At 40.3% G+C, this 13,444-nt stretch overlaps 1 protein-coding gene across 1 annotated transcript; it reads left to right on the top strand.

Moving 5' to 3' along the window:
* Positions 1-5,270: 5,270 nt before the first annotated feature.
* LOC107804079 (F-box protein PP2-A15) lies at positions 5,271-12,076 on the top strand. The gene is made up of 3 exons (XM_016627895.2): positions 5,271-5,842; positions 6,694-6,812; positions 11,248-12,076. Exons 1-3 carry the CDS (start codon positions 5,534-5,536, stop codon positions 11,702-11,704), a joined length of 885 nt encoding a protein of 294 aa, XP_016483381.1. The 5' UTR covers positions 5,271-5,533; the 3' UTR covers positions 11,705-12,076.
* The last annotated feature ends 1,368 nt before the right edge of the window (positions 12,077-13,444 follow it).

The raw sequence follows: 13,444 nt of genomic DNA, 5'->3' as shown, positions 1-13,444 counted from the left end.
CTTGGCATCCTTGATATATCTCGACCGATAAGTCAAAGCCCCGAGCGTGAACTTCCTCGAGGGCTTGCCTTCGGGATTGCCACTTTATATGCTTGGCCATATTCGTTGTTTGGTCTTAAGCAGCTTCGGCATCAGCCTTGTATTGGGCCACCATTTCAGCAGCTTCGAACTTGGCCACGACGACCTCCGGCTTGGCTGTTTTTAGCTCCTTGACCAGATTATCTCGATCAGAGACGACCAAACCAAGCCGAGATTGGAGCTCCTTAACCTTTTTTGTTTGAACCTCGGCCTTTTCCTTTGTCGCTCTTAGCTGGATTTTGGCCGAAGTTAGTTGTGCCCGAACAACCTCTTTTTTCGAGGCCAAGTGATCCATTTTGCCTCTCTATTCATCGGTCTCAGCTTTGATTATGTCCATTTTAGCTCGTAGCTGAGCAATCCGATCGAGTTTTTGATGGACCTGTGGATTTTGACCATCAATCACCGAATCAAATTCATCATCACTTACTTCGAAAACTTTTACCTGCTCGACCAAGTCAGCATGATCCTTCTGGGCCACTTCTAGCTTGGCACCGAGGTTCTTAGTCTCCCCTTCGAGCTGCTCACTAAGAAGTTTAAAGGCATCTCTCTTCTCGGTAAGCTCTTGAACTCCGGCTTCGAGTCATTTCAGGTCATCACGGTACCTCAAAAAAGCCTCGTGATGAAGCACTGATGCCTACGAGCAAAATGGGAAATGCTAAAACATCTGCGAAATAATCTAAGTATAAATAAAAAAATCACTTAGGAAAGCAAGAAGTTACCCGGTTCAGCGCCTGTTGTGCTTCGTTGAAAAGACAGGGTGCATCCATCTCGTTCATCTTAGCTTGATCATCCTCGATCACCAGGCACCGAAGATAGTTGGCCACCCCTACGGGGGCGGAGAGAACCCAGGAATCCTCCGCAAGTGAAAAAACAATGGTGCACTTCCGATCAGGATATGCACTCGGGGCAGGGAATCGATCGACCAATTTCCGGCTCGAGGAAGGCCCGCTTGCTTATGAGGGAGAGCTCTTACTCGGTATCTCTAAATCGCCAAATCCAATTGCATCCTCCGTGGCCGTCGAATCCACACCGTCGAAAAAACCACGGAAGGGATCGTTCGATATATGAACCCCCTCAAGGGGATATTCTTTTGCGACTTGGGCCTCGTTAAACATAGACTCTGTGAACGAGGGCGAGTCAGCAATCTCTATAGGGTCGAGTGCTTCCTGCGGGGCTTTGCCAGCATCTCGGGGAGCCTCAGCTCCTGCCTCCACCTCGGTCTCCCTGACATGATGAAATTCGGCCTCGCCTCCCCCTGGTTCAGAAGCCCCTTGCCCTTCGAGCTGCGACGGCATACTGGCCACGAGATCAAAAGCCTCTCCTTCAACCTCAGACTCATCCCTCAGTCGATGGAGTGAATCCAGGGACAATGCTCGACCATTGGTGCTTCCCTTGGGTTAACGAGCCAATCTTTTCTTTGGCCTCTTCTTCTCAGGGCCTGGGGAACTCTGAGCCTTTTTCCTTTTCTTCTCTTTATCCTGCCCCGAGGCAGAGGGCTCAGTGAAGATATCATCATCACTAGACGGAGGCCTCATTTCAACGTCTTTTGGCAAACCTGCAAAAGAAAAGTAAAACAAGTTAAAAATCGACGGCGTGAAAGTAAGGTCGAATGTAACTTAAAGAAAAAATCTCACCATGAGAACGGGCCTCCCATTGCCCCTTCGAAAGCTCACGCCATGAGCGCTCAGAGATCTCTGTGTTGCGATACCCTCGACCCACTCCTTGAGTCAAGATACTACATCAGGCATCCGAGCAGTAGCTGCACCATCACAAAATATCGATGAGAAGGAAAGAAAAGGAAAAGCTATAAAATAAATCTTGAAGGCAAGGTTTTACTTACGTTTCATGTTCCATTTTTCAGGAAATGGCATATCCTTGGCAGGGATTAAATTCGAGGTCTTCACTCTAACAAATCGGCCCAACCAGCCTCGGTCCCGATCCTCGTCGATGCTCGAGAATGGGGCCTTACTGGCCCGACGTGCAAGCTTGATTAATCCCCTCGATAAAGTCGGGGACTATACAAACGCATTAAATGATCGATGGTGAAGGGACACCCCTCGATCTTGCTCACGAAGAAATGAAGAAGAATTACTATACTCCAAAATGAGGGGTGAATTTGACCAAGGGTCACCTCGTACCTCTTACAAAAGGCGACGATGACCGGTCCAAGGGGTCCAACGTGAAGGGATAAGTGTAAACACTCAAAAAACCCTCCACGTGGGTGGTAATGGCTTCCTCGGGCTTGGGTACCACCACATGATTGCCATCCCAGTTACAATCTTTTTTGACCTCAGAGAGGACGTCCTCGATGACCAAGCAGATATATCTCGAGACCGGCTCACACCGACCCGGCACCAAGGAGGTTTTCTCGACCTTAAAATCAGCATCGGTTGGGCACCCCGTAGGTACGAACAATTTTAGAGGGGGTGTCGGTGTTGGTTCCTCAGTAGCAGCAGGCGAAACATTTTCAGATGGTTTCGAGGAAGAAGGGGTTTCATTTTTAGGAGCTGATTTTGAAGTCTTTGCCATTTCTTATAAATAGTGGAGAAAAGAAAGTGTTGGTAAAAGAGGAGGCGAACTTAGCAGATAACTTATGTAAATTTTCAAAGAACTAGAAGAGAAGAAGTTTTGAGGCTAAGCTAGAAAACCAGAAGATGAAGGTGATGAAGCTTTCTTAAAACATAAGAGAAGAGTTTAAATGTAAAAGTTCTAATGAATGGATTAAAGGATATTTATAGGTTTCTCAAATGACGGTTCACATCTCAAAGTGGCCGACCATTAATTGACACACATTTAATGCCTTGAAGACTGGGCCGATGGGACATTTTAACTATTCTTGTCACTTATGTCATGAATTCGTCGTCATGATTTATCGGAATGGAAATCGGAAGCTCGTATCATTTCTCATCAATTGCTCTCCAAAAAACAAAGGGATTTTGACGTCATGTTTTTGTCACTTGCATCATGATATATCGAAGTGACAATCTGAGGCTCATGTCGTTCCTCGTCAGCTACTCTCCGAAGAACTAGGGGACTATCTGTATACTGGTAAAACCGAGCTCGATATTCGATCGAGCTTCCGAACTCCCTGATTAGGCCAGGGTCGAAAAATCTGTGATCATGTGAAGTCGAGCTCGAAGATTGATCTGACGTCTAACACCATCAGCCAAGATCGACACATGGTGATTATGATCGAACCCAAAACATTGTCAAAGTTAGCCATCGAAACCATCAGATTTGCCCTCGAGTTTACCGAAGGCGTAACCGGTCCTGCTTCCAACGGCCTCGAAGAAAGCTTTGCTAACTTATCCAATAGGGATCCGTTATTCTCGCCATTAACCCGTCATTATGGCAGAAATTATAGAACAACTCAAAAAGGGAACTAACGGTCAACAAAACAAGGACTTTTGCCTTTTATAGAACAATAAAATAATACCTTAAAAGGGAGATCTACCCTAATATATAAAGGGGACTTGAGAATTCATTAGCAACATGGTAACATACACTCATAAGCAATATTACCGTTATACGTATTTCTTTGCTATCTCGGTGTCAATCAAAGTGCATTCAACTCAAGGATGGCTTGCATTCTTAAGCTGAAATCATCTAATTCATGTGGTTTGTAGTTATTTTATCGCTATTTATTTTAATTACAATCTAATTTATCGCTTTATATCAAGTTAATCCATATATCCTTAAAATCAATAACAAATTCAATTGTTATCTGATTAGGTCAAGTATAACATTCCTTTTATATTTACATATAATTGATGGTTGCAAATTATTTGTTTTTGATCTAGACATGTGGAAGATCAACCGCGTCTCTTTACCAAAGAGGCCAACAAAGTTGTCGACGGCTCACACAATGTGAAAGTTTAAATTTTTGTAATGATACTATATTCGCCAAACTCTTTGGTAGCTAAAAGTACTTTTATTTTCTTTTGACCAATGCAATTTTTTTTGGAGATTCAATATGTTAATTACCGGGAAAAGGAAAAGTGATTTTGAGCTGCAAGAGAAATAACTTTACCGATATGGAAAAGAAATCACAAATTACTCAGAAGCATAAGAAGAAAATTAGGACCCGTTTGGCTATAGATTTTATCAAAATAAATTTGGGTTTTATTTGGCAAACACATGTTTGGCCATAAATTTTGCTTATATTTTTTGCCAAATTCCAAATCCCGCCAAAATATCACTAGTATATTTTTTAAAAATTGTCCCAAACTTTTGTATTTTATAAAAGAGCCCACCATTTATTATTTTGTAACGATGTTGCTTCGTCTTCTCGGTCATCTGATAGTGTATCATGTAGTTCATTATAAATATGATAATTTTGTATCAAATTTATTTATGTTCAGGACTATGATTTGCGATAATATAATGAATGTTATTGATAATGGTATTGTTGAGTATTTGTGATAATTTTTAAAACTTGTGGGTATAAGTCATGTTTCATGTTTTTCTAAACCAAACTTCACCCAAAATAGATGTCCAAACACATTTTCATCTTCAAACCAAATTTCACCCAAATCAAATTTTTCAGAATAAATTTGGGAATCTATGGTCAATCGCTAGCTTAATTTCAAAACCAGAATATGCTAATAGCAATTTTATTTATAATACTACCACTTATTGATGTCTAAAGGGAAATAAACCATTACAATATTGTTCTCTTCTCCTTCTTCAACCATGGTTGTTTTTCCATTATCTTCCCAACTCTTTCTTTGTGTATATCTAACCAAATCTCAAATAAAAAATGAAACACTTTAATTATATAAATTGAAAATTTTAATTAACGTCTCAAATAATAAATAAGTAAAGTCATTATTCTTTTAAACTAATATTACTTGCAAGGTAAATATATACATGTCCATTTTTTCATAATTTGATGATTAAAATTACATTTGAAAAAAAATAGTCAAACATAAATTGTTTTTCTAATACTGACAAAAATTAGCTTGTTAATGATTTGACCAAATACAATATATTAGAATCATTTCAAATAATTTTTGTTATTTGGTTGTTGGATAAGGATGACACTACTGGTAGTAGCCTACAACTTAAGTGTCCCTTTTTTAAAATAGCAATATTTTATCAGATAAATATTACTCATACATGTATTATATTATATAAAAAACAAATAAATTTATACATTATACCCATCTGAAAAATATCGGAAAGATATTTAGGCAGAGTTCTCTGTTATAATATTCTTAAAAGAGTAATAAAAGGGAGAAAGCAAATTCTAAACTGCGGAAATCTTCCACATCACGAAACCGGGTTGTTAAGAAAATTCTCACGCAGATCTCTTCCTTACTGATCACCACCGACTAAGCCATTCCCCGCCTTTGCTCCGCCACTTTACCTCACCGGCGACCACCGCATCACCACCGGGACAAACCATGAATTGATACAATTGCCCCTCCTCTCAAAACAAAAACTGCCAAATCGCATGGGCGCATCATTATCTAACCTGACGGAAAACGGGTCAGCCGACGGCAGACCAGGGCTTGGTGACATACCGGAAAGTTGCGTGGCGTGCGTTTTCATGTACCTAACGCCGCCGGAGATTTGTAACCTTGCTCGGCTTAATCGTGCTTTTCGTGGTGCCGCTTCTTCTGACGCTGTTTGGGAATCTAAACTTCCTTGTAATTATCACCAACTGCTCGACCTTTTGCCTCAACAAAATTACGAGGGTCTCTGTAAGAAAGACATATTTGCTCTCCTCGCTCGTTCCGTCCCGTTTGATGATGGCAATAAGGCATGTAGATTTTTTTGTGATGATGGCAATAAGGCATGTTGAATTTTTTGTGAAGTTCCTTATTTCTGCTGACATTTATTTCTGAAGGATAATTTATAAATGATGGGGTTTTTGGGTCAAAATTGATGCTGGGGCTGCTCCGTAGTTGTCATTTGATGTTTTAGCTGATATATGAAGTATGTAGTATGCAAGTTTAGTTTTCAAGTTGAACTGGAGTAGTACCACCAAAGATTGTGGTGGGGTGGTAGTACCCCTCCGTCCTTAACCAGATTTGGGTTTGAGCCTGGAATGGAGTTGCCTTGGTAGGGATTGCTTTACTCCTAAAAGTGGGACTTCCAGTGCGAATCCAGCTTAGAGTGGTAATATTTGTTCGGTGGTTAGCATTCGTACTTTATGCTGCTCCCTCTACCCTGCTCCGTTTTGAATGTGGAACAGTGTTATCACTAAAGAGTTATTTACACATGTTTTAGTTTTTTGTTAGTTTTTTCCCATTTCTTCCCTGACCAAATGGGTAAGTGGTGTTGGCTAACAATAAGTATGGTTTTCTCTAAATTGATAAAGGTTGTGTCTAGGCCAGCTTGCTATGACTATGAGTTTTTGGGTGCATTCTGTTCATTTGCTTGTATGGGGAGGGATTATAAAATGTGAAGTCACCACTGCTTAATTTCTCTGTGTGTACTGTTCACCTCACTCTTGCTCTTGAGGTCTGGGAAAGAAAGTTTGAGGAATAAGTTGATATTCTTGTTCCAGTTGAATTTGGTATATTTTATGAGTTCATTTTTAGCTACAATGTTTTGGAGTGATGTTTGATCTCACTAAGATGTATGTTTTTTATGGGGGAGAAAATGCAGGAAGTATGGTTGGACAGAATAAGTGGAAGGATTTGCATGTCGATATCCTCAAAAGCGATGTCGATAACTGGTATGGAAGACAGGAGACACTGGAACTGGTTTCCTACAGAAGAATCAAGGTTAGAATAATCGGTTGAAACCATGTGTAACAATGTCGTTTAAGCTTATTGCTGCAGTGATAAAATGATTTTGAAGTTTTGAACTGCTTGGATATCCGCTTCTGAAATGATTTTAGTAACTAGTTTTTTCCCAATCAATTGGGCTATGTACGTATTTTGGGATTTCCCCATGCATCACAAGATAAAATTATTATGAGCAACAACAAAAACTACAACAAACCCAGCTTAATCCCATACGCGAGGTTTGGGGAGCGTAGTGTGTACACAGCCTTACCCCTACCCTATAAAGGCAGAGAAGTTGTTTCCGATAGACCCTCGACTTAAGGAACGGTAAAAATAAAGCAACAAGCAATAACAACAGTAATATAATAAGGTAATGGAAACGAGTGACATAACAAGTAATAAAGAACTAAGAATAAAAGAATACAAGAATAGTATTAGTACTATTGGTAACAACAACAACAACATACTCAGTGTAGTCCCACAAGTGAGGTCTGGGGAGGGTAGAGTGTACGCAGACCCTACCCCTGCTTTTAAAAAGACAGATGTTGTTTCCGGAAGACCCTCGGCTCAGGAAGGGGAGAGGGGAGGGGCAATAACAAGCAAACCGACTAGTACTACTGGTAAACCTAGGAGAAACTCACAACTACCTGTCAACTCACCACTTTAATCATCGATCTCCACACCTTCCTATTGCGAGTCATGTCCTCGGTTAGGTGAAGCAATGACATGTCTTGTCTTATCACCTCTCCCCAATACTTCTTTGACCTATCTCTGTCCTTCCTCAGGCCCGCCATGGTCAACCTTTCATACCTCCTGACCGGGGCATCTATGTCTCTCCTCTTCACATGCCCAAACCATCGCAGCCTCGATTCCCGCAACTTGTCTTCCGCAGATGCCACCCCCATCTTGTCCCTAATAACTTCATTCCTAATCTTGTCTTTCCTGGTATGTCCGAATATTCATCCCAACATACTCATTTCAGTTGCTTTCATCTTCTGGACATGGGACTTCTTGACGGGTCAACACTCAGTTCCATACAACATAGCCGGTCTTACCCTGTAGAATTTGCCCTTAAGTTTAGGCGGCACATTCTTATCGCATAAAACCCCCGAAGCTAGCCTCCATCTCATCCACCCCACTCCAATGCGGTGAGTAACATTCTCGTCAATCTCCCTGTTGCCTTGGATTATAGACCCAAGATACTTGAAACTATCTCTTTTGGGAATGACTTGAGTATCAATCTTCACTTCCACTTCTTCTTCATCTCTCTCGTCACTGAGCTTGCACTCCAAGTATTCAATTTTCGACCTACTCAACTTGAAACCTTTAGACTCCAGCGTTTGTCTCCAAACTTTCAACCTAGCGTTAACACCCCCGTGCGTCTCGTCAATCAGTACTATGTCATCAGCAAATAACATACACCATGACACACTCCCTTGTATGTGTCGTGTCAGCACATCCAACGCTAGGACAAACAAAAACTGGTTAAGGGTCGATCCCTGATGCAACTCCATCTCCATAGGGAAATGTTCCGAATCTCCTTCCGCAGTCCTCACCCGAGTCTTAGCTCCTTTGTACATGTCCTTAATCACCCTAATGTACGCTACCATGACTCCGCTAACCTCCAAACATCTCCATAGCACCTCTCTCGGGACTTTGTCATAAACCTTCTCAAGGTCAATGAACACCATGTGCAAGTCCTTTTTCCCCTCCCGATACTGCTCCACCAATCGTCTTACAAGGTGAATGGTTTATGTAGTTGACCGTCCCGGCATAAATCCGAACTGGTTCTCAGAGATAGATACACTTGTCCGCACTCTCCTCTTCACCACCCTCTCCCGAACTTTCATAGTGTGACTCAGCAACTTGATACCCCTATAGTTGTTGCAGTTCTGGATATCACCTTTGTTTTTGTACAACGGAATCATCAAACTCCACCGCCAATCTTCGGGCATCTTCTTCGTCCTGAAAATGACGTTAAACAAGCTAGTAAGCCACTCCAAGCCTACCCTGCCTGCTTCTTTCCAAAATTCCACCGGAATCTCGTCAGGCCCAGTCGCCTTACCCCTGCTCATCTTCTGTATTGCCACATCAACTTCCTCACACTTAATACGCCTACAAAACCGAAAATCTGTCCAACTCTCTGAGCTCTCCAACTCACCCAGCACAATGTTCCTATCCCCTTACTCGTTCAAGAGTCTATGGAAGTATTCCTGCCATCTACGCCTGATACACGCTTCTTCCACCAATACCTTACCATCTTCGTCTTTGATGCACCTCACTCGATCCAGGTCCCGAGCCTTCCTCTCCCTAATCTTGGCTAACTTGTACAGCTTTCTATCCCCTCCTTTACCCCCCAAGATCCTCTTATAATCTTTCAAAAGTTGCAGTCTTAGCCGCCGTGACCGCGAGCTTCGTCTCTCTCCTTGCCTTCTTATAACACTCCTTACACGTCCTATGCTCTTCCGCTTTCTTAGTATTGCTCATAACATGTATTATGAGCAATACATGTTAAAATAAGTTTAAGTTTTTTTTTTTTAATGTTTTATTTGATTTTTGAAAATATTGGTGGTATTTGGCCAGCTTATGCAGACCTCGACTAATCCAATGTCCTAATCCACTGACCACTGCACAAGCATAGGCTGCCAATGTAACCATGCCTACTAAGGTTGGAGCAGACCAAGTGTTGTAGAAGGAATTCGGACCTAAAATTTCCAAGTTGTTCCTCCCTTGCCTCAATCACTAGGCCATTCTCTTGGGGACATGTGAAAGAGGTCTATGTATTCACCAAGAGGCAAAAATGGACAAAACAAACTCAATTGGAGTAGTCATTATTTAGCTTCACTTTCAGCCTTCTCTCTAAACCCGAGTGCTGGAGCGGATTTTTAAGTGGAAAATTTTCTGATTTACTTCCCAGTGTATGGTGTTGACACCGCTTGACTTACAATACCCTTAGCTTTTATGTCTGATTAGAGTTATTAGTGGGTTGCTTTCGACATCTTTTTCTACCAGATGAGGTTGTACTTGGAAGAGCAAAATTTGACTGATTTAGCATCTTTTTCGGACAACTCATGGCAAATGCGATAAAGTATTTTCCATTTTAATTAATGATACCTCTTCCAGTTCTGGTTAGAACGAGGTATCTGATGTGTATTAGTTGCATCTATGGGGAAATGGCTGTTATGTTGTCATATTTAGATTTATTTTATTGAATATGTCATTGTGTTGAAAATCCATAACTGAGAATCAGATAAATTAAGAACATTAAGATTTTAATGGAAGTGTCTTATTTAATGTTCATAGTCTGGAAGTGTGCCTGGTGGTTTGGCAACTCATTTCTGTGGCAATTGAAGCCTTTAACTTGTCAGGCCTGCTCTGTGGTATAAAGTACCAAATCAATCCCTTAATAATCTTTTCTAGCAAATATACGATCAGCTTTAACTCGTTATCTTATTTACTTACTGGTGTAGCTAGAAGCAGTAATGGATTTGAATGCTCAAGGCTTTAACACTTCCCTTTGCGTCTTCTTTGCATCCAATATCCATGGTATATTCCTAAATGAACTGGAACATGAAATGAAGTTATAAGAACGCCAGTTGTTCATCCATTTGAGAAATTGTTGAAGCAATGTTCTTAAAGGATCTGAAAGCGTTTTTTCCCCTGAAGAGACAAGAAGACAGCAGACCCATGCAATGAACTGGTCTTGTAAAGTATTTCCTTTTTCCCTCTTTAAAGAAGTCATGCAGCCTTGATGCTGAGTGCATTTACATGGATTTTCTTCATCAATTGATAGGTTGAAGTAGTTAGAACTGAGATAGAATTGTAGATAATAGGGAAAAGAAAGGAAAAAATAAGATCGAATTGTGGACCTAGGGTAGTTGGGACGTTTTTTCTGTTTTCGTAGCTACATGACTTTTTGACTTAGCTGTGTTAGGATTTTATTGGAGCATTTGCCTGTTCAAATCAAAATGTCAAATATTATTTTTCTGGTTAAAATTTAAAACTGAAGTTAACTTACATATTATTTTTTTTGCTAATTTTGATTCATACTAGCTGACTGGATAATGGCAACAATTGCCTTCTTATGACTCAACCTTTCGACAATGAACTCACTTTCTTGAAAGTATAAACCGAACCACTAGTACCAGATTGTGGTACTACCTGCTGTTGCATGCTAATTCCTTTTTATTCTCTTCGTTGCAATATGTGATAGTTCATGAACTCCAAACTTTTTTCTCGGTTAACCATTCATGCAATCTCTCCCTTTGTGTGTGTGTGCGCGCACGCGCGAGGGGGTGGACCTGCCCAAGTCTCCTCCTTTTCTCCATTGAATTATACATGAAAGTACTAGTTTTTCCTCCTCCTTACTTTTGCACAACTGACCATTGCTGGTGATGAGGGATATCACAAACTTTGACACTTTTTCTTGCAGGTTCCATGTTGTGGCATATTGCCAGCAGGTATGGTGGTTTGAATTAAGCGGCAAGGTGAAGTTTCCTTTTCCTCCTGATATATACACACTAACATTTAGAGTTCACCTTGGGAAAATTTTCAAAAGACTCGGCCGACGTGCTTGCAACTTTGAGCATACTCATGGATGGGATTTGGGGCCAGTACGGTTTGAACTGTCTACTTCTGATGGGCAACATGCAGTTAGTGAGTGCTTTCTAGATGACATTGGGCAAGACGATGCAAATGGGAATATCAAGCGTGGGAGCTGGATTGAGTACAAGGTGGGTGAATTTGTTGTCAGTTCGTCAGATCCTGTGACTGAAGTTAGATTTTCAATGAAACAGATTGACTGCACACATTCCAAAGGTGGGCTTTGTGTAGATTCTGTATCAATTACCCCCAGTGATCTGAAAGTCCATACGAGCAAAGGGGTTTGAAGTATCTGTAAGTGACATGTTTTCTTGCCAACGCTCCCAGAAAATTTAGTTGGGTTTGCTGCCTTACAACATCTATGTTGTGGAGAATGTCATTGTAATTTTTTTTGCCTTAGGTGTCTTCTTTCTCCATGTAAATGTTACTGTTATGATCCAGTTTTGTTGCATAGAATACTTTTTGCAGAAGATCAAGAAAATATAGTTTGCTCATTTTCCATTAGAGAAAAGTTCTAACTATTTAGTCATTTTATGTACAGAAAAATATGGTACAATTCAGCGCTTTAAGCTCTCAACTTTGTAGAACCCTCCTTTCGTTCTCTCTTACTGCTACGCTTATGTTGTATTATTGTTTACTATAGTCTTTCTGTTATGTTATTTTTGGTTATTATGACATCTTGATCATTAACAACCTTTTCTATCTGCTGGATTCACTTGCATTTAATGGTAAGTCAATGTGCTCTCAACTGCAGGAAAGTTGTCTCTGATTGTTACATGCGATGGCCATAGTTTTCTTCTCTTCTTATCATTCTATAGTTGGGACATCTGCTTGGCTAATCCTTGTTCCAATTTAGACTTAATACTAGCTTATCCTCTCCCCCCAACCAAGTCTCTTCCTGTCGCATAATGTATTTACGTGGGACTTTTAAGGGGTTTTGTCAAATACATGAAGAAACATCTAAAGCAGGATTGTAAGATTGGTTTTTCTTGTTTCTGGTGGAGGGTTTATGTCCCAACAATATAATAGACAAATGTAGACAAGATCCATCTATACTTTTTGGCTTGGCGCCTTCAGAACATTCTCTTGAGGTACTGGCATGGCTGTTCGATTTTTGTCTTTTATTAAGCAATCCTACAACTTCAGCATAAAGTCTACCAAAACAGTTGTTCATGCTGATAGGAAAGCAAATATAAGCTGTCACCTACTTCATAATGTAGATTTGTGGTCCTGAACAATGATATACTTCGAATTCCTATAATACTTATTTTGATGCTAGATTTTGCTCCATTGGCGAGAGAACTCAAAAAAGGAGTTTGAGTCATCAAGGAAGCAAAGTCCGAAGAGTCATTGTAAACCCAAAGATGTAGCCTAATAGTCAATGAAGTGGGTTGAAAATCATGAAATTTCAACTTTATATCCCAGCATGAGCAAAAACACTATCGATTTCTTTCTGTCTGTCAATTGAGTATTTAAAAGGCACAAGACTTTTGTTCGTCTTGTGTTCAATTTAGGTGAGGAACCTTGAGTCATTATATCTCGGTCTCGGCGGAGCTTTTCCTCAATCTTATACTGCTCGCACAATCTCATCCCAAAAGAAGAAGAGAAAAAGACCTCTAATCCAAATCAAAATCAATTTTGAGAAACACGCCACCGTTTTCCATACCAAAAACTTGTCTTATCTCTCTTTTTCTGAAATATAGTGTAATGATTGCCTACTCCCACCGGCTGAGATGTAGAAACAAGGGAAGCAACTGCAGTTGTGTCGTTTATGAAAGGGATTGGGATAATGTGATTGAAATTTGAAAGGTCACTTGGGTTGGCCAGAAATTCATTTTTGTGTTTTGAGAATTATTTACCCACATCAAATTTAGGTTATAATTTGAACTAGTAAATTATACAATTAAATTGCAGATGAATTCAATCATCAAATATTCAAATTAAAACGGATGATTCTTGCGTATCAATTTACTAATTGTGAAAGTAATTCTTCCACATACGCATGAAAACAAATGTAGAAGAGTCAA

Source organism: Nicotiana tabacum, chromosome 24, assembly GCF_000715075.1.
Source record: "Nicotiana tabacum cultivar K326 chromosome 24, ASM71507v2, whole genome shotgun sequence".
Taxonomy (NCBI): domain Eukaryota; kingdom Viridiplantae; phylum Streptophyta; class Magnoliopsida; order Solanales; family Solanaceae; genus Nicotiana; species Nicotiana tabacum.
The sequence above is the reverse complement of the archived record's forward strand: the minus strand, read 5'-3'. Positions and strand labels throughout refer to the sequence as shown.

What these genes read in the sequence shown, in the direction of transcription:
- LOC107804079 (XM_016627895.2), top strand. Translation starts at nt 5,534, where the DNA reads ATGGGCGCATCATTATCTAACCTGACGGAAAACGGGTCAGCCGACGGC. An exon ending in CGTTTGATGATGGCAATAAG is followed by an intron (nt 5,843 to 6,693) that starts GCATGTAGATTT and finishes GAGAAAATGCAG; the next exon opens with GAAGTATGGTTGGACAGAAT. An exon ending in TTTCCTACAGAAGAATCAAG is followed by an intron (nt 6,813 to 11,247) that starts GTTAGAATAATC and finishes TTTTTCTTGCAG; the next exon opens with GTTCCATGTTGTGGCATATT.